This window comes from Gouania willdenowi, chromosome 1 (genome assembly GCF_900634775.1).
Source record: "Gouania willdenowi chromosome 1, fGouWil2.1, whole genome shotgun sequence".
Classification (NCBI taxonomy): domain Eukaryota; kingdom Metazoa; phylum Chordata; class Actinopteri; order Blenniiformes; family Gobiesocidae; genus Gouania; species Gouania willdenowi.
In genome coordinates this window covers 42,986,612-43,010,999 of record NC_041044.1, presented here as the reverse complement: position 1 = coordinate 43,010,999, position 24,388 = coordinate 42,986,612, and the positions used below count along the sequence as shown (strand labels likewise).

Here is a 24,388-nt window from a genome sequence, read left to right as displayed (position 1 = left end):
TATTGTTATTACAGCAATTTACGGAGAATAACAGAAAGACTTACAGTAAATATTTGATTATTTAAATTCATTCATAGAATCACATGAAACAGATGGATAATAATGAATCTGTGTTGGTTCTTCTCTTCCTTAGTGGCCACGGTTACATGATGTTTTTTAATTCGGAGTTAATTATTTTGAATTAAAGTGTTCCGCTTCGTGTTTACATGGAAATTTACACAGAAAACAGGTTTATTCTGCTTTATTCACAAATGAGCGATGAGTTTAATGAGTCGAGTCAGATGACGTTTGATTTCATAACTGTTTGTTTTTTTTAAAGTACAAATGTTGCCTTCAAGGCCCCTTTGTGATTTCAGCGCCCACGATGTTCACTGTATCACACACTCAGACTCAGACGTGCGTGTTTGTCGTAGCTTCACACGTTCAGGTGCTCACCTCTGAACCAATATGAGAAACAACAAGTCAGATTTAATAACACTGGTTGATCTGTGTCGGGATCATTTAAAACACAAGTACATGATAGTGATTTAATGACCTTCAACGTCCAAAGAGTGACTGTGGCCCCGCCCACAAAACTACAGGAAACTTACAGCCACAAACCAATCATTATTAATCATATATAATGGATAAACTCAGCAGTCATGTGTTGTACATGTTGTTATTATTTATTCATAATTGTATTATATAACACACTGTAGTACTCAGCATTGCTGGGTGCTGTTTAGCAGCCTGGTGCTTGTAAGGAACAGATCAATTCAGCATATGTCTGTAACGAAGGACAGGAACAGATCTATTCATCATATGTCTGTCACGAAGGACTTGAACAGATCAATTCATCATATGTCTGTAACGAAGGACAGGAACAGATCTATTCGTCATATGTCTGTAACGAAGGACAGGAACAGATCTATTCGTCATATGTCTGTCACGAAGGACAGGAACAGATCTATTCGTCATATGTCTGTAACGTAGGACAGGAACAGATCTATTCTTTAAATGTCTGTAACAAAATAAATGAACAGATCTATTTCTTATATGTCTGTAAACAAAGGAAAGGAACAGATCTATTCTTTATATGTATGTGACAAAGGACATGAGCACATCTATCCTTTATACATCTGTAAACAAAGGACAGGACAATATCTATTTTTTTATACATCTGTAACAAAGGACATGAACAGATCTATTCCTTGTACGTCTGTAACAAATGACAGGATCTGATCTATACCTATATGTCTGTGACAAAGGATATGAACAGATCTATTCATTAGACATCTGTAAACAAAGGACAGGACAATATCTATTTTTTATTCATCTGTAACAAAGGACATCAACAGATCTATTCTTTATACATCTGTAACGTAGGACAGGAATAAATCTTTTCTTTATACGTCTGTGCAAAAGGACAGGAACAGATCTATTCTTTATACATCTGTAACGTAGGACAGGAACATATCTATTCTTTATATGTCTGTGACAAAGGACAGGAACAGATCTATTTGTTATACATCTGTAAACAAATGACAGGAACTGATCTATACCTTGTACGTCTGTGACAAAGGATAGGAACACATCTATTCCTTGTATGTCTGTAACAAATGACAGGAACTGATCTATTCATAATATATCTGTAAATAACGGACATAAAAAGATCTATTATTATATGTCTGTAAACAAAGGAAAGGAACAGATCTATACTTTATACGTCTCTAACAAAGGACACGAACAGATCTATACTTTATACCTTTTTTGATAAAAAGCAGGATCTATTCGTTATATGTCTGAAAACAAAGGGCAGGATCTTTGTTACGAGCTAAAATAGTTCCTGCGTCTGACTAAAGTGTCTTTATTTAAGGGGAAAAACTCAGTGTCACTGAACGTGTCATCATCATCATCATCATCATCATCATCATCAAGTGATGGTGTTTTTGTGTTTGGACACAGACGATGGTCAGACTTCATGTTTTCTTCTCTTTACATCATCATGACACAACAAAGAAACACCAAAAACATTCATTAAAGGATTGTGTGTGTGTGTGTGTGTGTGTGTGTGTGTGTGTGTGTGTGTGTGTGTGTGTGTGTGTGTGTGTGTGTGTGTGTGTGTGTGTGTGTGTGTGTGTGTGTGTGTGTGTGTGTTAATAACAGCAGGCTGTGGTGCTGCTGCTCAAACTGAAAAACACACATTAGGATCTAAATGTGGTGCTCCGTCTGTCATATGAGTAAATATGATGTATGCTGCCATGGGTTGGCACTGGCAGTCCTAGAGCTACAGACGTAGATGGTGACCAACCATTGATGGATTTGAGTCTTTGTGAGACTGTTCTATTCATGTTTTTCTACAGAACTCTAATGTGTTTACGGCGGCGGTTTTAATCCCAGGTGTTTTTCACTGTCTGAACAAACAAGGCCTGCTTACATTAGTAAAGTGTTTAAATGGCTCTTTTTACTCCTCTGTGCACCTATGCCATCACTGAGACATTAACAGAACAGACCATGTTTGTAATTCCAGCAAATTCATTTTGTCTTTTTTTTTTTTTTAAATAATACATTAAGGTTTCATTTATTCAGACTTCTTTCAGGAAATTGACTTTGAAAGTACTTTGAAATGTTCTTTGATCTTCTGACATGTTGAGACTGCCAACTGTCAGTCTTCCTCAGAGGCATCTACTGATCAATTGTGTGTCCTTATTAGTTCATTCTGGGCGTGGCCATCTTGAGAGTTCTCTCAGGCTGGCCCCGCCCCCTGTCGCCTGATGGTGTCTTCATTTTTCAGGAAATTTACTGACAGTGGTTCTCAACCTTTTCATCCCACGACCACCAAAATAAAGGTTCCAGAGAGTGGAGACCCCCACTGTAGGACCATCTATAAGGGGGAATAAAGGGGAGAGATTTTTGGGGTCCATCCATAAAGTCAGTAAAATGATGGTCCATTGTTCTATGAATCTGTGATAACCACATTTATTTATTCATTTGAATAATATCCACTGTTATCCAGGAATGTTTATTATTATTTGCGCCATAGTACTGTATATATAGTCATTTCAAAGATGTAATTCCTTCTTTTAATCAGAAATAAAATGGGTTAAAAGTGACCAAAAATTATGGAAAAGGTGAAGAAATTGGTTTTTAGAATGCAGAACTTGGTTAAAAGTTGCAAATTAGAATGGGCAAAAACGGAAAGAAAAACTGGTAAAAAGGGTTTATATTGGCTTAAAAGTGGCTGAAATCGGGGGAAGAGGTTAAAAGTGACAATAATGGGTCACTGTATGTAACATTAGGTGGAAAAGTGGTGGAAAGGGTAAATAATTGTCTTGAATGTCTTGAAAGTGGAAAAAAGGAATTGAAATGTGATGGAGAAGTGGCAGAAATGGGTGTAATGTAGCAAAAATGCATTAAAAGGAGCAAAAATATGGGGAGAAAAAGTGATAAAAATAGGTTAAAATATGGCAAGTTTGGTGTAGTTGCAGAAAAATTGTAAAACTAAGCAAAGATTGGCTCAAATTGTTCAGAATAAAAGAAGTCATCAGGCGACACCCTCACAGTGTCCCGCAACCCCAAAAGTTTGAGAACCCCTATAAAAACAAACATATATACTGTATATATATATATATATATATATGTACATAGATATATTTGTAAACATAAAATGTGACTGTAGCCACTTTATTTTGAAGTTTTTTTTTTCTTCTGTTTAAGCTTGTATCAGGCTAGGTTTCCATTTAGCTGAGTGGTCATCAAAACAACACAAGTTAATAATGGTAAACATTATATTTATTTAAGTGGATTTGTGAACATGTACTGTTTGACCTGAAGTGTCTCCTTCCGCTGATATAAAGACCATGAGTTCTCCTATAAAGACCATGAGTTCTCCTTCCACTGATATAAAGACCATGAGTTCTTCTTCCACTGATATAAAGACCATGAGTTCTTCTTCCACTGATATAAAGACCATGAGTTCTTCTTCCACTGATATAAAGACCATGAGTTCTTCTTCCACTGATATAAAGACCATGAGTTCTTCTTCCACTGATATAAAGACCATGAGTTCTTCTTCCACTGATATAAAGACCATGAGTTCTCCTTCCACTGACATAAAGACCATGAGTTCTTCTATAAAGACCATGAGTTCTCCTTCCACTGATATAAAGACCATGAGTTCTCCTTCCACTGATATAAAGACCATGAGTTCTCCTATAAAGACCATGAGTTCTCCTTCCACTGATATAAAGACCATGAGTTCTTCTTCCACTGATATAAAGACCATGAGTTCTTCTTCCACTGATATAAAGACCATGAGTTCTTCTTCCACTGATATAAAGACCATGAGTTCTTCTTCCACTGATATAAAGACCATGAGTTCTCCTTCCACCTCTGGCTTTAGCTCAGATCTCTTTCACTGTGTGATGTGATGTAACCCATTTGTTTCACACGCCACCTTCAATGTGCGTTTGTGTAAACTCTTCTTCTCCGCCCACACGCTCAAAGCAAAGTGGCGAGCAGACAAACCGGCGTGACAGCGAGAAGAAGAAGAAGAAAAGAAATACTCCTGGTTTCTGCCTCTATCAACAGGATCCTTTGTGCTGCCGACAAAATAAAGTGCAAAGAGTCGGACGCAGAGAAAACAGCAATTAGCACCAAGCGATTAGTGTTAATCACGCTTCTCAACATGTGGAAGAGCTTTTAGTGGCCTTCAAAAATTAAAAACAGAAACAATAGAAAAATAACTAAATAACTTGTGCTTTTATTTTGAAAGGGGATTCAGGTTATAAATAATATGAACCTTCTTTTGATCACCAAGGAAATCCTAATGAGATAACATTTCAGAATAAAAGTCTATTTTTCTGTACTTCTTTTGCTTAACAAATTTAAACATGTTTTTCAGAGTAAAAGGAAATATCTAGCGTCACAACCTGTAAGAAATATTGGTTTCAATCAAATATTTCACTGTTTTTCCATTTTAAATGCCTCTGTCATTTTGTTATATGACAAATGTTGACAAATTATTTTGTGTCAAAGCTTATTTTTAATGATTCCAAATCAAGGATGAATTTCAACAGTTACTACTACTACTATTATTACTACTATTACTATTACTATTACTACTACTACTACTACTACTACTACTATTACTATTACTACTATTACTATTACTACTACTACTACTACTACTATTACTATTACTATTACTACTATTACTATTACTACTACTACTACTACTACTATTACTATTACTATTACTACTATGACTATTACTACTACTATTACTATTACTACTATTACTATTACTACTACTACTACTATTACTATTACTACTATTACTACTACTACTACTATTACTATTACTAACACTATTACTATTACTACTACTACTACTACTATTACTATTACTATTACTATTACTACTACTACCACTATTACTACCACTTTTACTACTACTACAGTACGATGACGACGACGACGACGAGGACGAGGACGACGACGAGGACGACGTACTAGGACGAGACGACGACGACGACGACGAGTACGAGGACGACGACGACGAGGACGACACGTGTACGACGACTACTAGGACGACGACGACTAGCACTATTACGACTACTACTACTACTATTACTTCCACTATTACTACCACTACTACTACTATTACTACTATTACTACTATTACTACTACTACTACTACTATTACTACCACTATTACTACTACTACTAGCACTATTACTACTACTACTACTACTATTACTACCACTATTACTACTACTACTAGCACTATTACTACTACTACTACTATTACTACTACTACTACTATTACTACCACTTTTACTACTACTACTGCTACTACTATTACTACTATTACTACCACTATTACTACTACTACTATTACTACTACTGCTACTACTATTACTACTATTACTACCGCTATTACTACTACTACTACTACTACTGTTACTACCATTACTACTACTATTACTACTACCACAACAAGGCGGCGCAGATTGCCGAAGGCGGTGCAATTTGGTAAAGGCAGCGCGACAAAGGCAAGGGCCGTTTATCACCGCTTGCGGCTATATTTAATGCTTATTTTTGCCAATTTAAGGACAGTCACGATTTGTCATTCCCATTATTTGCCAATTTAAACTAATTGTTCTATTATAGATACTTTGAACTCTTTTTACCACTTTTTCTGTCCGTTTTTGGCCATTTGAATTTGCAACTCTTAACCAATTTCTGTGGTTTTTAAAACCTCATTTCACCACCTTTTCTACCATTTTGGGTCACTTTTAACCCATTTTATTTCTGATTAAAACATGGATTTACATCTTTAAGATGACTATATACTATGGTGCAAATGATACTAAACGTCCTGGATAACAGTGGATATTATTCAGATGAATAAATAAATGTGGTTATCACAGATTCATAGAACAATGGACCATCATTTTACTGACTTTATGGATGGACCCCAAAAATCTCTCCCCTTTATTCCCCCTTATAGATGGTCCTGTCTCCACATGACTGTTCTTCAATGTTCATGTCTGTGTTCAACCACCTTCAGGTACAGTGGGGGTCTCCACTCTCTGGGACCTTTATTTTGGTGGTCGTGGGATGAAAAGGTGGAGAGCCACTGATCTATAAAATCATTATTTGTCATAGAAGGGGCTTTAATGTTAAAGCATCTTCACTTTATGAAATGTTTTCATTCAGAAACTCAAAACAGATTATTAAAAAATGTCAATTCCAGGAGAAAATGAATCTATTGTCAGTCGAGATACTGAAAACTTAAGTACTGAGTTCTATTTTTCAAAGAATAATCATCACTACATGAATAAATCGCTTTCAAAGTAAAAGCACGTAACACAATTTTGGATCCCGACCCACAAGTTGAGAACTTTAAAAGTTGTAATCTGTGTTTGTGTTTACCAAAACAGACCGAAAACAATCAAAGATTCTGTGAGAGAGAAAATGAGGGCGTCAGAGATTCAGCTCAAAGGTTGAAGAACTTGTGTTTGAATGTAAAACAAGGATTTGGACGTTTACTGAGTCAAAGTGCAGCAGGAGAATAGTTTGTTCATCCACCACCAATAGAACTACTGCCAAACAACCAAAACAGATGGAGTGTGTGTGTGTGTGTGTGTGTGTGTGTGTGTGTGTGTGTGTGTGTGTGTGTGTGTGTGTGTGTGTGTGTGTGTGTGTGTGTGTGTGTGTGTGTGTGTGTGTGCGTGTGTGTGTGTGTGTGTGTGACAACATTCCAGTCATTCCTGAGACACTAAGCCTTCCACACTGTGAACCAGGGATAACTACACACACACACACAGTCTTGCTAACTGCTATGAAAAACCCCACTGCTAACTTTGAATTTTGAACCTTTTTTGGTTCTCTGATCAATTTAAATGTTTACTTTTTTGCCGAGTCATGGTTTGGACCAATTTTTACTCTTGTTAGGTCATTGGTGGAGGAGCTCAGTATCATTGCTGAATCATGGTTTATAGCTGCACAGCATAGCTGAGTATTGTTGCTGAGTCATGGTTTTGACGTCGCAACGTATCATTTTTTGCTGCGCAACAGTTTTGACATCATAAAATATTAAAGTATCTTTGTTGTGTCACAATCTTCGTGAGTATTGTAGCCAAGTTTTTGTTTGAACTAAGTCATGGTTTGTCCCCATCTGTATTTTTGTCAAGTCATTAATGGTGGAACTCAATATCTTTGGTGAATCATGGTTTATAGCTCTACACAATAGCTGAGTATTGTGGCTGAGTCATCATTTGAACTCTACAGGTTTTTTTCTAAATATTGTTGCAGAGTCATGGTTTAAACACTAGTCTACAGAGTATTGTTGCTGAGTCACGGTTTCAACACCATAACATATGAAAGTGTATTTGCTGTGTCAGAATCTTCTTGCTGCTGAGTTATGGTTTAAACACCACTGTATTTTTGTCAAGTCATGGATGGTGGAGCTCAGTATCTTTGTTGAATCATGGTTTATAGCCACACACCATACCTGAGTATTGTTGCTGAGTCATTGTTTTAACACCAAATGTTTTTATATTTTGTCGAGTCATGGTTTAAAACGCCACAATTTATCAAACTAGTTTTGCTAATTTATGGTACCAATACCCCATTCTATACTTTTGTCCAGCCATGGATGGTGGAGCTCAGTATCTTTGCTGAATCGTAGTTTATAGCCCCCCCCCCCCACACACACACACACACACACACACACGCCGTATTGTTGCTGAGTCATGGTTTAAACACTACAACCATCTCACAATCTTGTTGTGTATTATGTTAAATGTTTCACGGAATAATGAGAACTGTATTAAATGACATTTCTGAAACTTGCTGTGTAGCGGCTGTTTTATCTTACTTTTAAACGCTGTTTTTTTAATTTGGTTTTTAATCTTTTCAGGTAAAAGATAAGGTTTTCTCATTCTCTGGTAAATAATTTTTCCAATTGGTTTTGAGTGTTTTGTTGTTTCTTTACTTTAGTTTATGTTTTGAGTGTTTTATATTATTTATTTTATTGTTTTGTTGTAGTTGTACAAAGTTTGAACCTGGTTTTGGTTAGCTTAGCATATAGCGGCGCCGGCTGAGCTGGGTCAAAGAGTAAAGGGGCGGAGCTACATCATCAGGTCCACTGACTGGGTTCAAAATTTCAAAATAAGACAATAGAAATATGTGAGAAGCGATCAAATCTAAGTCTATAAGACGATGAATAGCAATGAATAACACACAGAGAAGAGCAAACACACACACACTGTCAGTGTTTAATTGCCATGCAGAGTGTGGCAGCGTGTTTGTGTGTGTGTTAGTGGGAAAGAAACAAGCAGCACATATGGCCCCAACAGTCGGGGACGGAGCTTCCACATGACATTAGAGATAAAAATAAAAATGGGCGCGAGAGGCAGAACGGACTGACACAGAGAGAGAGAGAGAGAGAGAGAGAGAGAGTGGAGGAATCAGACCACATGTGTGAATGACGATATGATTCACGCTGGTGGAAGTTTGTGATGCAGACTGGAAAGAGGCGGAGCCACAGATACCAGCGTCAGCACTGTGTCCCAAATGGTCACATGATGTATATGATACCATTACATCTATAATTAATCTAACTCGTGCAGTGCTCGTAGGAAGTATGAATTACTATAGAAAAGTGGGAGGTTCAGTAGCTTTTTCATGGATGGTTAAATGTGGTTGTGTTTGAAGGTAGAACGTCAGGGACATTTAGGTTTGTTGTCAAATGTGCAGGGTGATTAGTAACCATTGTTTTCATATGTTTTGGCTTTTAGCAAGGACACTGTAGGGAGTTGAACTCCATTTATTCCGATTCCAGTTTGTTGTCCTCGAGGATCCGGATCTCCTCAGACCGGAACAGACTCAGTCCGGACTTGTTTAGTGTCATTAATTCACAACAGTCAGCTTAGATGCACACGGGATTTGCAAAGCATTTATGAAATACTTTATTAACGGTATTATTTCAATCCAAACAAATCTGACATTGCACACCTTGAACCAAGCAGCAGCCATGTTGAAACTCTCAGGTCAGTCTGATCTTTTTTTTTCTTGACTGCAAAAGAAAAAAAAATACAGGATTCAGTTTAATATTGGCAAAAGGAAAGTATGTTTTGTTGGGAGTTGATGAATTTGTCTAACTTCACTATTATCATCATTTACTATCTAAACTGGTAATTATTGAACCAAGCAGCAGCCATGTTGAAAGTCTCAGCTCTGTCTGTTCCTGAACCGCAGAGATATTTGAACCACAGACACACAGACAGAGATTCCTTGCTTTATAGAAATGAGTGACTTAGATGAACCCTCACACAATGAATAAATTAACCAGTAGTAGTTCAGCACTGACCAAATAAAGGTTACCGCAATAGTATTTTCCAGTTTCATGAAGTATTTTAATAATCTGCCTATCTTTGATAACAGTGTGTCTGACTGTGTCCTGGATTAATGATCTAACCCTATGGAGACTTCCGTCTACATGTTAACGTGCTCTTCAAGTATTAAGGCAATGTTTTTCGACCTCGGGGTCGGGACCCCATGTGGGGTTGTCTGGAGGTTATTTGGCGGTTTTTGATTGATTTTTCAGTAAATGGCCAGTTTGGAATAAGGAACAAGTTGGGGATGATCCGGAATATTATACTGACACTGATTAGTTGAATAATCGTTAAATCCTCATGTTCAGCTCTTTGAGCTGGTTCTACAACACCTCCTGCTGGTCACTTTGCACATTACATGCTTTAGTCCAAAGCTCTGTTTCACTTTCTGTTCTAATTATTTAAACAGCACAGCCATGTGTTAGGATGGGTTTTTTTTTTACAAGCCTTTAACCTGTGTGTGAATGATCATGGTACTATGATCAGGATTATTGATCCTGATAACCGCCAATATCTGGCAGAGAGAAGGATGCTTTCTGGTTTTAAATTTCATGATTTTCCTCCTGAAATGTATAATATATAATTTAACTGCTTTTTTTGGAAAAAATAATTGATTGCACTTTATTTATTGTGCAGTACATTTTGAATACATGACTCCCCATGTCATGACATCACGTTCCCCAGTTTGGAAACCACTGATCTCTGCCAGGGATGTCAAACTCATTTTAGTTCAGGGACAAAATACAGAACAGTTTCATATCAAGTGGGCCACAGATTTTATGTTGGGAAATGAGTAATTTCAACATTATTATGCCACAGTTTGCACTTTTACGTATACATGAAATACTAAATATGTAAGAAAACGACAATATCCAAGCAACAAGTGACAGATATCAGTCCCAACAGTATCACTTTAAAAGAGATTTTGTGACCGATTTATATTTAATTAAGGGAAATATTATGTAGTGATTTAAAGAAAATTAAAGGATTTTGTAAGAATTTTGAGTTTTTTCAGCAGTTTATTATTAAACATGATTGCAATCACGGGATGGAAGCACCGGGAAAACTGTGAGCCTGTGCAAATATTCTTGATTTACACAATGATTCATGTTTTCTTTGTCATTTTTGCTTTCTCCTGCTGACCAAATTTGATGCTCTAAAGGGCCGGATTTGGCCCCTGGGCCATGAGTTTGAAGCATTACAATAACGTAAGTGATTTATATACAGTGGGGCAAAAAGTATTTAGTCAGCCACTAATTGTGCAAGTACTCCCACTTAAAAAGATGAGTATACAACAACTATGAGAGACAAAATGAGAAGAAAAAAACCCAGAACATCACATTGTAGGATTTTTAATGAATTAATTGGTAAATCCTTTCGGCAAAATAAGTATTTGGTCACCTACAAACAAGCCAGATTTCTGGCTCTCACAGACCTGTAACTTCTTGTTTAAGAAGCTCCTCTGTCCTCCACTCGTTACCTGTATTAATGGAACCTGTTTGAACTCTTTATCAGTATAAAAGACACCTGTCCACAACCTCAAACAGTCAGACTCCAAACTCTACTATGGCCAAGACCAAAGAGCTGTCAAAGGACACCAGAAACTAAATAGTAGACTTGCACCAGGCTGGGAAGACTGAATCTGCAATAGGTGAGCAGCTTGGTGTGAAGAAATCAACTGTGGGAGCAATTATTAGAATATGGAAGACATACAAGACCACTGATAATCTCCCTTGATCTGGGGCTCCACGCAAAATCTCACCCCGTGGAGTCCAAATGATAACAAAAACGGTGAGCAAAAATCCCAGAACCACACGGGGGGACCTAGTGAATGACCTGCAGAGAGCTGGGACCGAAGTAACAAAGGCTACCATCAGTAACACGATACGCCGCCAGGGACTCAAATCCTGCAGTGTCAGACGTGTCCCCATGGTTAAGCCAGTACATGTCCAGGCCCGTCTGAAGTTTGCTAGAGAGCATTTGGATGATCCAGAAGAGGACTGGGCGAATGTCATATGGTCAGATGAAACCAAAATAGAACTTTTTGGTAAAAACTCAACTTGTCGTGTTTGAAGGAGAAAGATTGCTGAGTTGCATCCAAAGAACACCATACCTACTGTAAAGCATGGGAATGGTAACATCATGCCAGGAGCAGGACGACTGATCCGTGTAAAGGAACGAATGAATGGGGCCATGTATCGTGAGATTTTGAGTGAAAACCTCCTTCCATCAGCAAGGGCATTGAAGATGAAACGTGGCTGGTCATTCAGCACGACAATGATCCCAAACACATAAGAAGCATTTCAAGGTCCTGGAGTGGCCTAACCAGTCTCCAGATCTCAACCCCATAGAAAATTTTTGGAGGGAGTTTACAGTCCGTGTTGCCCAGCGACAGCCCCAAAACATCACTGCTCTAGAGGAGATCTGCATGGAGGAATGGGCCAAACTACCAGCAACAGTGTGTGAAAACCTTGTGAAGACTTACAGAAAATGTTTGACCTCTGTCATTGCCAACAAAGGGTACATTACAAAGTATTGAGATGTACTTTTGTTATTGACCAAATACTTATTTTCCACCATAATTTGCAAATAAATTCATTAAACATCCTACAATGTGATTTTCTGGATTTTTTTTCTCATTTTGTCTCTCATAGTTGAGGTTTACCTATGATGAAAATTACAGGCCTCTCTTTAAGTAGGAGAACTTGCACAATTGGTGGCTGACTAAATACTTTTTTGCCCCACTGTATATAAACATGATGTATTGATGCATGAGCTCCACAGTGTACTGAACTGTATACAAGCTGAACAAAGGAAGAGTGTATCAATATCATTTTAAATAAATAAAATAATAAAAATTCACAATTAATAAAATAAATATTTGTTAAAAGCATTGTAATTTTTCATTTTTATTGTTGTATCTTGATTAAAACAAATATGTAATGGTTTTATTTTCTAAGTCACTGGCGTTAAGAAGCTCCGAGCAGCAGCAGCGGCGGAGGTCCCTGCCGTGGAGGTATCGCTCCGCTCCGTGCTCCAGCCCGGGTTTGAGGTGCGTCCCTCAGCGGTGTCCTGGTATCACTCCGCTCATGGCGGAGAGCTGATTAATGTGATGGTGGCAGCGGAGCCGCTTCTCCATATCCGCCTCTAACGCTGTCTCTACCGGACTACCGCGGTCTACCGTGAACCGAGCACCGTCCGCACCGGGGCTTCCTTCATACTGCACACGTCTGAGATGCAACTTCACCGCGGAACTCCGGAGCCCGGTCGGCGGAGAAACTTTTTCCAGGAGGACGACGCGGTGAGCCGGAGCGGAGATTGTTGCTGCTCCGCCGGACGCCGAGTGTGACCTCTCATTCCTCAGCCGTGCGCTCGCCTCTTCCCGGGGACTTGTTGTCGGTGCAGCCCCCTTTTGAAGCTCCTTTTGTTGGGGGGACACTGGAGTGGATTCGGCGGGGAGTTCTTCCAAAATAGCAGCCTTCCAGCCCGCTGATGGGGGACTTCGCCTCCCCCGCTGCCGGACCCAACGGCAGTATGTGCATCAACAGCGGCGGGATGAACCCGGGCTCCGGGGCCGGGTTGCCCGGAGCCTCGGTGGGCATCCCTAAGCACAGCACGGTGGTGGAGCGGCTGAGGCAGCGGATCGAGGGCTGCCGGAGACACCATGTAACCTGCGAGAGCCGCTACCAGCAGGCTCACGCCGAGCAGCTGGAGATAGAGCGCCGGGAGACGGTGAGTCTGTACCAGCGGAGCCTGGAGCAAAGAACCAAGAAGTCCTCCTCCGGAGGAGGCAGCAAGCAGCCGCAGAGCAAGCAGCCCGACCCGGACTGTGCCTCTTCCACCGAGCAGAGGAGTAACACGCTGATAGCGGTAAGCAGGCTCGGTTCCTCTCACAACAATAATGAATCTAAAGCTGAGAACTTGTTGATGCTTTACTTTATTAGTCTGCTGCTCTGCAACATTTACACCTGGTTTGTTTCCCTGGTTAAACTTTGCTGGTCCACAAACTGGTGGATTATGTTTATTTATATTTACTGCTCACATGGAATCAATGAAATCAAGAAGACATTAGTCAACAAAATAAGGACTGGTCAATTAATACAATTACAAATGAATAAATGTAACAAAAACAAGTGTTATAACACATGAATACATTTCCAATTATGTGTTTATTATTGACATTTAGGCCATTTATCTACAAACACACTGTGTCTTTAATGAAGGACCCAGTGTTGGCTTCATATGCAAGTGATGATAAAAAGCTTTTTAGTGGATGACATTTCCAGTTGTGACTTTGCTCATTTGGTTTGATCATCCCCTCATACAGCAGTAACACACACACACACACACACACACACACACACACACACACACACACACACACACACACACACACACACACACACACACACCCACCACTGGGAGAACTTGTTGATGCTGCTCTACTGAGTTTTACACCTTGTTTTATGTGAGAAACCAGTGGAAGGTTTCTGATGTGATGTTGGAGGGTCATAGATTTATTAGTCAACGACATCATCACTGCTTAAGTGTAATCAAGTGATTGTTGACCTTAGAAATCATGTAAATAAGGATGGACGAAAGGTCAAGAGTAGAAAGTGTTCTTGGTGGAACCGTCATATCATCGTATTTATTTAGAGAAAGGACGTTTCTATATTGGCTTCACTTTTCTCTGTCTGCAAAGTTCACACTGGTTTTCTGGTCTCGAATCAGATTGAGAAATATACAGAAAGATTGGTACAAACACGAAGCAAAAGAAGATACATTTAATTTTGTTGACAAGAACTACTGGTCACATGTAGAGAAAAACAATCTTTAGGAAAATGTTGTGCATTTTCACCATATTTTCTTCCGTTTAACTGCATGTATTCATGGCAAACAAACAAAAAACATGGAATTTACTTTTTGAAATGGGAAAATCAATCTGAAATGTCTTTCGAACGTTATTTGTTTAAAATCATGCCCCAACAAATAACTACCTCACGTGCATGTTTTGGGACAATATCAAACATTTACACGCTATTTTTTCCCAGAAAACTGTTGACAAGAATATCTAGAAAATATAGCAAACAATTGAATACATGCTTAGAAATCTCACACTTCGTGATCACACGGCTGCGCAGGACTTTGCTCAAAACTTGAGGGTGATGGATGGTTGGTGGGAAATTGGTCATGTTGACGAAAGGTTAAGAGTAAAAAGTGTTTTGGTGAAACTTTTATCATTCGACCAAATTTGAACCGGTCAATATTTAGAGAAAGGACATTTCTATAAAGTCTTCACTTTTCTCTGCTGGTCTGCAAAGTTCACACACTGGTCCATGTACTGGAGGAGGAGAGCTGATGATGGAAACGCAGATTATGGTTCTTCTTCTTCAAGTTTCCTGTTCTCAGATCAGATCAAGAAATAAAGAAAGATTGGTTTTGGGGACAATATCATACGTTTCCATGGTACTTTTTCGATTAAACAGGCAGATGACTGTCTAGAAATGTATCAGACATGTCAACTTTCCTGCGACATTTGAGCGCAACCCTCCCAGCTTCCTCTAATCATCTGAAACATATACAGTAAATATGAAATCAATAACAGAAGTTGATGGACTTGTCAAACATAATGCTAAAGCTTTTCATTGCAGTCATTCTCATGATAATTTAGTGTACTGTTTGGACTTATGGAGCATATAAAAAAACACAATTATTCACACGATTTTAAACCATAGTTGGTGAATATTTTGCGTCAAACTTTATGAAAGACCTTTGACCTAAGGTGAAAATGTAAACCTACAAAACGGCCATCTATGATTCACCAGGATAGATTTATATTTAGGTTACGCAAACAGTTGGTCAGTCTTAAGTTACCATCCAGTATGGAAGTATGGAACATTTGTTATTTTTGAAACAGACACTATTGAATTGAGGTGATATTTCTAACTTGTGGGTCAGGACCCAGTTTCTAATTCTTTTTACCTCTTTTTATTATTCCCTTTTTTTATTTTTAAGTCTCATGATCATTTTGGGCCTCCGATTTCCCATTTCAAAATTTCCAGATTTCTGTATTCCTTACAATGTATTACTGTCACGACAAGAAAAAGGTTGTGAACCTTTTTCATTTTGCACAAAATCCTGCACAGCCGTGTGAAATTTGACATAATCTGTTTGCTACACATTCACGTCATCTATTTTCCATGGAAATAGTGCTTTTTCTGTTTTAGAACGTCCAAGTTTCTTTTGAAGGACTTCCTTGATCAGGGACGAATGTCGTTGCCGCTAAATTGATCTCGGATGAAAAGTTACACATAAAGCTCAGCGCGGGTAGTTCAGGGTAAAGTTCTTAGTTGAGGTTGAGAATACGACGTTAGAGGTTACACACGGGTGTAATCCTCGTAGGAACGCTATAGTGGAGCACGTTGCTGTGTTACATTGAGGAACCTTTAGGTGTTAAATTTGTATATTTGAATGTTTTTAGCCTGTGTGAGATCATTTAGTGTCGGGATCTGTTCACACTAGGAAGAGTTTTTCTCTAGTAATCAGTGAAGGACACACGTCAGGAATGTCAACATTGTGCTTCCCTTTTGTTGTTTCTTCCAGTGCTGCTCCTCCCCTTTTCAAATGCAAACTCTGAGCATCACTATTGTCTTTGGTGGTGTTTAAAGGCTTAGAGTAACCGTGTGGACATTAAACCGATCGGCTCGTTAGATGTATTAATTTCCTTTAGGGCTGCAGTAAAATATTATTTTAGTAATAATCGATAAGGTTACAACAACGAAAATTGATAAAAGTTTACTATTAAAAGCGTTTGTAATGAATTTCATTATTGATTCATTGGGCCGTGCGATTTGTGTCACTGACCGTTACGCAGAGCCGTTCGATGCATCTGCAAAGCTTTGTGTGTGCGGTGCGCACACAAGTGTTTGTGCGCACCAGTGTTTGTGTGTGCGTGTGCACCAGTGTTTGTGTGTGTGTGCACGCAGTGTTTGTGAGCGCACCAGTGTTTGTGTGTGCGTGTGCACCAGTGTTTGTGCGCACCAGTGTTTGTGTGTGTGTGCACGCAGTGTTTGTGAGCGCACCAGTGTTTGTGTGTGCGTGTGCACCAGTGTTTGTGTGTGTGTGCACACAGTGTTTGTGAGCGCACCAGTGTTTGTGTGTGTGCACGCAGTGTTTGTGTGTGTGCACACCAGTGTTTGTGTGTGCGTGTGCACCAGTGTTTGTGTGTGTGTGTGCACGCAGTGTTTGTGAGCGCACCAGTGTTTGTGTGTGCATGTGCACCAGTGTTTGTGTGTGTGCACGCAGTGTTTGTGAGCGCACCAGTGTTTGTGTGTGCACACCAGTGTTTGTGAGCGCACCAGTGTTTGTGTGTGCGTGTGTACCAGTGTTTTTGTGTGCACCAGTGTTTGTGTGTGTGCACGCAGTGTTTGTGAGCGCACCAGTGTTTGTGTGTGTGCACACCAGTGTTTGTGAGCGCACCAGTGTTTGTGTGTGTGCACACCAGTGTTTGTGAGCGCACCAGTGTTTGTGTGCGCACCAGTGTTTGTGTATGACTTGCGTGTGCATTTGTTTGTGCGTTAGACACTTATTTCAGTTTAATCAGCTTAAGCAGGGTTTGAATGTTCTAAATAGGTAAGTTGTGTTTTAAAAACAAATCTGATTAATCGATGAATTTATTGACCAATAAATCGATTATGAAAATAATTGTTAGTTGCAGCTCTAATAATCAAGCAATCTATTCATTTTTTTTTAACAGATAATTGATTAATCAGAGAAATCACACACGTGACACAAAAATCCTCTTAAGCTCTTTTTATTGCACAAAATAAAATAAAAAGCATATGAAAATCTATCAGAATAATTAAATATATAGGTATAACTTAAAGACCTCATAAGCAACATTGTTTATATAAACACAACCAGTGTTTTTCTTAACAATACATTTAGGTCCAAATAGAGGTAAAAAAAAAACATATTTTTCTTCCCCAAGTTCAACACCAAACAAAAATATTTGGGATTTAACTTAAACATATTTTTGCTGTGATAATGTGCAATGTTTGTGTAGCTATGTTTTAATACTTATTTGTGTTGGGGGTGTGTCCAACCACCAAAATAATTCAGTAACAAATGCAGCTTTCTGTAATAATAATTGATAATTGTTTTTTTCTGTGGTTTTATCACTTTTTATGCAATAAATAAAGTTTCAATATTATTTTTTGGTTTGTTTTTATATATCGGTAAATGAACATCATGTTTTGAAACATTTCAAATGAAAGAGGACACGTGATTCAGCTCAACCTTCCATTCACTCATAGTTGCTTTTTTGTTTCTGTACAGATTCTTCTTCTTCTTCTGACTCTACTTAGATTTTTGAGGCGATTCCCAGGGATATAATTTCATGAACTTTGACTGTATAGTTTGGTAAACAACTGAACGTTTAGTTTTTTGATTAGATTCCGGGACTCATTAGCGCCACTTAGCGTTTGTAACTTTTTACTGGTTTAAACTAGCTAGATGGCATTCAGTAGGTGTATGCATTGGACCGTGACTAGCAAATATTTAAATTGGTTCTATAACCCAAATCCAACAGGAAGTTTGCAATTGAACATTTAGTGGGCCAAATTTGGCACTTTTTCTCATCTTTAAAAGCAAACTCATCACAGCGGGGGCCACAAAAATGTGTTTGTTTGATCGAGGGGCCACATTATCAACATTCATATCAACATGACCAATCTGAGTGTTAACATATGAAAGAACAAAGAGTTTTCATTGTAATTTTGTGTATTTTTCTTTCATTCTTTGTTGTTGTTTTGCTTGTTATAATTGCATTTTGTGCATTTCTGTCCTTTTGTGTATTTTTCTTGTAAAATGTATGTTTTCTGGAGTGATATTATGTATTTATGTTGTAATTTTGCAATTTATAGAGTAATTTTTGTGTATTTCTGTTGTTGTTTTGGGTGTTTGTTAGTTTTGTGGGTTTGTGGAGTCATTTTTTGTGTTTTTCTGTGTTTTTGCATACTGTTGTTTTCATTTTCTGTTATTTTGTTTTTATTTTGAGTAATTTTGTGTATTTCTGTTGTTTTTTTGTGTTGGAGTCATTTTGTGTGTTACTGTTTGTTCATTTTTGCAGTAGTTTTATGTGTTTTTAGAGTATTTTCTGTGTTTACTGTATTTTTCTGCAATGTTGTAATTTTTGTATGTATTCTTGCTTTTGTTTTGTGTATTTTTCTGTCATTTTGCACGTTTACTTTGGGGCCGCATAGAATTAGACCGAGGCCCTCGGGCCGCCAGTTACCCATGTCTGTCTTAGAGTGCAATTAAATGAACAAACCTTTTGTAAGTGCGAATCATTTCAAGCTAAGTTTCCTCATTCCTCACCTGAAAAGACGCCATAAAGTTGATGGAGGGAATATGAAACGGCCGCTGCACAGACTGTGAAAACCAAAAATGAAGTAGCTTTTGTTCAGCTTTTCTGCTGAACCTGATCTGCTTCCTGAGTTGTTCATATTTGTAGGATTTTATGTTTTCGTTGTCAAAACGTAAAAACCAAGACTTCATTTTAATGTTAGTGACTGTTGGTCAAAAGTCAAAAGCTGATTTCTTTATCTCCGTGTGCATCAGAGTTCAGTGCGAGTAGCGTTCCTTGGACACGCCCACTTCAGAGCGTGGCCTGTAATTAGAGGGAGCGTGTGCTGGTGTTTATGAGACGCCCGTCCAAGGGAAAGCAGAGGACGATGCAGGAGGAACTGTTTCACAAGTGCTCTCAGTGTAAATGTGCAGGTACAAAGTGAGAGGTGGAGGTTCCACCGTGCACGCACTCACGCACACAGACGTTTTTTGCACGCGTGCAGGCTGACTCTAATGAAGACGGACTAATGACAGGCTGGCCTGTAGAATCGGAGCCGCCTCTGCATCGTATCGTGTTACGTAAACATGGAGACGATCGGCGGCGTTTCGGTTTTCTGCAGAGTTTGGACTTAATGTGCTGCACGGTTCATTGTTTAAACCAGTGTTTCTCAAATGGGGGTACGCAATGGCATTACAGGGGGTACTTGAGAGAGAGAGAGGACAATTCACAAATGAAAGCATTAAAATTATACAGTTGTATGTTTATTTTTAGTACAAAGTAGGGCAGGGCGATATGGACCAAAACTCATATCAGATATTCTTTCTCAAAATGGCGATATACGATATAAATCTCAATCATTTTAATTCATATTTAGTCTGACCAGAAGGACAATTCTGGGTTAAATTTGCTGATACAAAATGTCCCACAGGCTCATTTATTAACAAACAGCTGCACAATATGTTCCACTTTTGGCTTTTCCTCCTGAAAGGGACAGCACGTGTGAGTGAGTTCTGTAGTGTGGCTTGTTTAGAGGAAGGTCTGGGTTCGGACGCACTCATGCTGTTCTGAGAAATAGTAAAAGAATCAACTCCTAAAACAAGTATTTTAATACAAAATAAGCTGTAGAATATAGGGGTGTCCCGATCCCATATTGATGTTGGATATCTGTCCGATATCAGCCAGAAAACAAATTTTATCGGACTGCATCTAAAATTTCTGATATATATTATATTGTGTTTATTCAATTGTAGAACACTGTAGATATTATGTTGAAGGTTAACATGTATGTAACCATTGGTTAATAATACATGGCTCAGTTTTTCTCATCTCTATTGTTGCTGACTAATGTTTTCTGTTTGAGTGACATCACTTGATCAAACCTTTTCTAACATTCCACACTACAAAATAAGTCATAAAAGTATATATGATTCGTGCTGATATCGGATCGGTATAGGTACCGGCCGATATGCAAGGCTGCAATATCGGAAGTGAAAAAGTTGTGTCAGGACATCCCTCATACATAGAATATATATATCGATATAGGCAATATTGTAATTTTCTGTTTCGGCCCCGTCTGTCCCAATTTTTTTTTTGGGAAATTTACAGCAAATTAAAAAAGCTGTTTATCTTAGCTGCAGAATTCACCAGCTTTCCCATATCTACAGCTGGGTGTAAACCAGTGTGTGTTTACTGTTTTAGCATTTTTTTATTATTATTATTATTATTTAGTTGCACATGACTAGAGTTCACCTGTTGGCTCAAATGGATCCAAACACTTTCCTTTTAGGGCGTCAGAGTGCAGAGCGTTTAGCCTCCATTGTTTGCACAGCTGTCTTTGTGTTTTAAAAGCTACGAGGAAATGATTAATTTCCAACAATTAAAGCATCAAACAGATGGATTGTATCAATATGATCCAATAACCAATAATTATGAACTTCCTTAGCTGTGAACTGAGTAAAAAAATAAGTTTGCAATTGTTAAATTAAATATCACAAAATTGTAAATGTGTTGTCTAGTCTGGTTTTCTTGATAGTTATTGTGAATGTTTTTGTTTATAATCTTTTTACTTTTGTGTCTTGTTTTGCTTTTTTAGAAATTAATTTATGTGTTTCTGCAGTCGTTTGTGTGTTTTGGTCTTATTTTTTATATTGTTATTACATTATTACATTATTTCAGGGCCTTTGTTCATATTCCCTCCATCATTTTGATGCACAGTGTCTTTTTATGTGAGGGATGAGGAAACTTGAAGCAGTTTTTTTCCTTCCCTTGGAATCTTTGCATTTCATGTATTTAATGTAAAATATGCCCCATGTAATACTGTGGGAAAATGTTGTCATTTTGTGTATTTTTTGGTTACTTTGGTGTTTTTTAAATGGAAGTTTTTCATAGTTTTTTTAAATCACGTTTTAATATTTCTTGTAATTATTCTGCCATTTCTTTTTAGATTTGCTTTTGGATTTTTTTAATTGTTTGGTGTTTTTTTTTTTTTTTGGTGCGTTGTAGTGAATTTGCTTGATTTGTCTTTTTGTGTGTTTCTGCTGTGGTTTTCTGTTTTTGGAGTTATTTTGTGCATTATTGTGCAGACGACGTTTCATATTCCCTCCAAAACGTTTTCCCACCTCTGGGAATTTTTGCATTCCATGTATTTGATGTGAAATCTCCTTAAATGAACCTCGTCAGTGGTGATATATCGTCACTGTTGCTTACAACAACCACACAATAGTTAAACACATGAAGGTTATATCGCAGTGGATTGTGTAACAGACATGAGCAATAACTGGCAGCTAATGTTGTTCCTGTAGCAAATACACAAAATAACCCCAAACGCACACAAAAAGATAAAAAAAATACAATATAACTGCAAAAATACACAAAATGACAGGAAAATACATAAAACAGCAAAAATAGACAAAATGATTCCAAAAACAAACAAAATAGGAGAAAACACAAAATTATTCTGAAAACACATAAAACAACAGAAAAATACAATGATTCCATAAGAAAAACATTGAAATTTACAGGAAAATACACAAAAGGACAAGATGGAAATACACAAAAGATGAACAGATATACACTAAAGCACAAGAGAAATAGACAAAAACACACAAAATGAAAACATAACACAACAACAAAAACGACAGAAAAATATACAAAATAACAACAAAAACCCACAAACTCTTGTTTCTTGTGTTAATTTTCTGATTGATCATTGTGCTAAATGCTAACATGAATGCTGATCATGTGACCCTCATCAGATACAACCCCATGTTTTTCTGTACAATATTCTGTGTATGTAAATATGTGTAGGACCCCTGCCTGTGATGCAGGGTAGTACGTGCGTGTGTGTTTGTGTGTGTGTGCGTGTGTTCATTAATAATGATTGGATTGACTTTTGGTTGCTGAGCCTTGCTTGTGAATCACTGGTGTACACAAACTTCCGTGACCTTTGACCTTTAGAATTGTGTAAGAGACGAAGCAGAACAAAAACATCTCTCCTCTGTGATTGGTTAATAGCTAGCTGTGGTTTGGTTTACTGGTTAGTTGGAATAAACCACGGCAGTGATTACACACACACACGCACGCACGCGCACACTGTTGTCCTGTCTGAACTCCTGGCAGCCGAGGCCGGACTGTGGGCAGCTGAGGTTTTTATGAAACAGAGGCCTTTCCTTTCCTTTCCTGTCTTCCTTTTCCTTTGCTCCTTCTCCTTTCTTTTCCTTTCCTTTCCTTTCCTTTCCTGTCTTCCTTTTCCTTTGCTCCTTCTCCTTTCTTTTCCTTTCCTTTCCTTTCCTTTCCCTGGCTGCTCCTCCTTCTCCTTCCCTTTCCTTTCCTTTCCTTTCTTCCCTTTCTTTCGCTCCTTCTTCTTTCCTTTCCTTTCCCTGGCACCTCCTCCTTCCCTTTCCTTTCTTCACTTTCCTTTGCTCCTTTCCTTTCCTTTCCTTTCCCTGGCTCTTTTTCCTTTCCTTTCCTTTCCCTCGCTCCTCGACCTTTTATTTCCTTCGCTCCTTTCCTTTCTTCCCTGTCCTGTTCTTTGCTCCTTTCCTTTCCTTTTCTTTCCTCTCCTTTCATGTTCTGTCCTTTCCTTGGCTCCTCCTCATTTCCCTTGCACCTCTTCCTTTCCTTTCCTTTCCTTGGCTCCTCCTCTTTTCCTCTGAGCTCGTCTCCTGTTTCATCCTTGTCGTGTTGCTGATGTCGATGTTTCTGCAGCTCTCTCTCAGTCAGCTGGGACTCTTCCCTGACAGCTATATTTAACCACTGAGCTGACACTCTCCACTGCGCGCACACACACACGCACACACACACACACAGTGACGTCGGCTGTTCACCGTCATCACGTCACCAACTGTTTCCGACTCCTCTCTGCGTTTGTCCTGTTTTTTGTTTGTTTTTTTCTTTCTAACTTTCCCCTCTTCGCCCTCTGCTCTGCTTTCACTTGAAACAAAACAATGTCTCCTCTCACCCTCGTCCTTGAGTCCTCGTGCACGAGCCCGAGATGTTTTTGATTTGGGAAGGCTGCGATCGCATTCCCTTCCTCCCACACATGTTCTGTTGAACACAAAGTGAGGAGGCTGCAGTCCAGGAACTTTCTGTCACTCAGCAGAAAAAAAGCCATCAAGCAGTTAAACAGCATTCTTTGTTTATTCTTAAATTAAGTTGTCCAATCTGGAGCTTTAAGTTGAAAACTAAACTAAAGTCTGAAATATTTCACTTTCAATGAATATTAAAAAAACAACACAATAAGTGTTTTATAGGGACACAAAGTTAAAAGAAGCACTTTCATTTCTTAAACTAAACTAGTCAATCAGCAGCATCCAGTTTATGTTAAGACTAGAGGTGGAACTTAATTAAAAAAAAAAAAAAAACAATATTCTAGTTAATTATGGACTTTGTAATGAATTAATCTTGATTCTTTTAATTAATGGCCCAACAATATTTAACACGAGAAGCAACGTTTTTCCAAATAAAATGTATTTTGGTTTATGACTGTATCAATGAAATCCATAAATGAGCTTAAACAACTAAACACTTTTTATTATTTCTATCACTGAGTGCAAACATAATGTGTAATATGAATAAAGAATATTATGATTGCATTGTTCACAAAGCACTAACTTAAATTTAAGTGAGATATATTTATGTTTTTCAGGATTTTTTG

At 38.3% G+C, this 24,388-nt stretch overlaps 2 protein-coding genes across 3 annotated transcripts in view; one reads left to right on the top strand and one right to left on the bottom strand.

Annotated features, from left to right (window-relative positions):
* Positions 1 to 24,388, top strand: part of maml3 (mastermind-like transcriptional coactivator 3) — a 151,078-nt gene that overhangs the window by 9,929 nt on the left and 116,761 nt on the right. The window contains exon 1 of one of the 2 annotated variants that reach the window (XM_028468110.1): positions 12,866 to 13,754. The exons of the other annotated variant lie outside the window; for it this stretch is intronic. Within the exon in view, the coding sequence (XP_028323911.1) occupies positions 13,377 to 13,754 (378 nt within the window). The 5' untranslated portion in view covers positions 12,866 to 13,376. Of the gene's footprint in view, positions 1 to 12,865; positions 13,755 to 24,388 lie in introns of those variants that run through there. 2 annotated transcript variants of the gene reach the window in all.
* On the bottom strand, positions 5,150 to 5,822 carry LOC114477692 (uncharacterized protein DDB_G0271670-like; the record flags this gene model as incomplete). Its single annotated transcript, XM_028470225.1, has 2 exons — positions 5,150 to 5,562; positions 5,594 to 5,822. Coding segments are annotated over 2 exons (642 nt in total), but the record flags the coding sequence as incomplete, so codon positions are not given.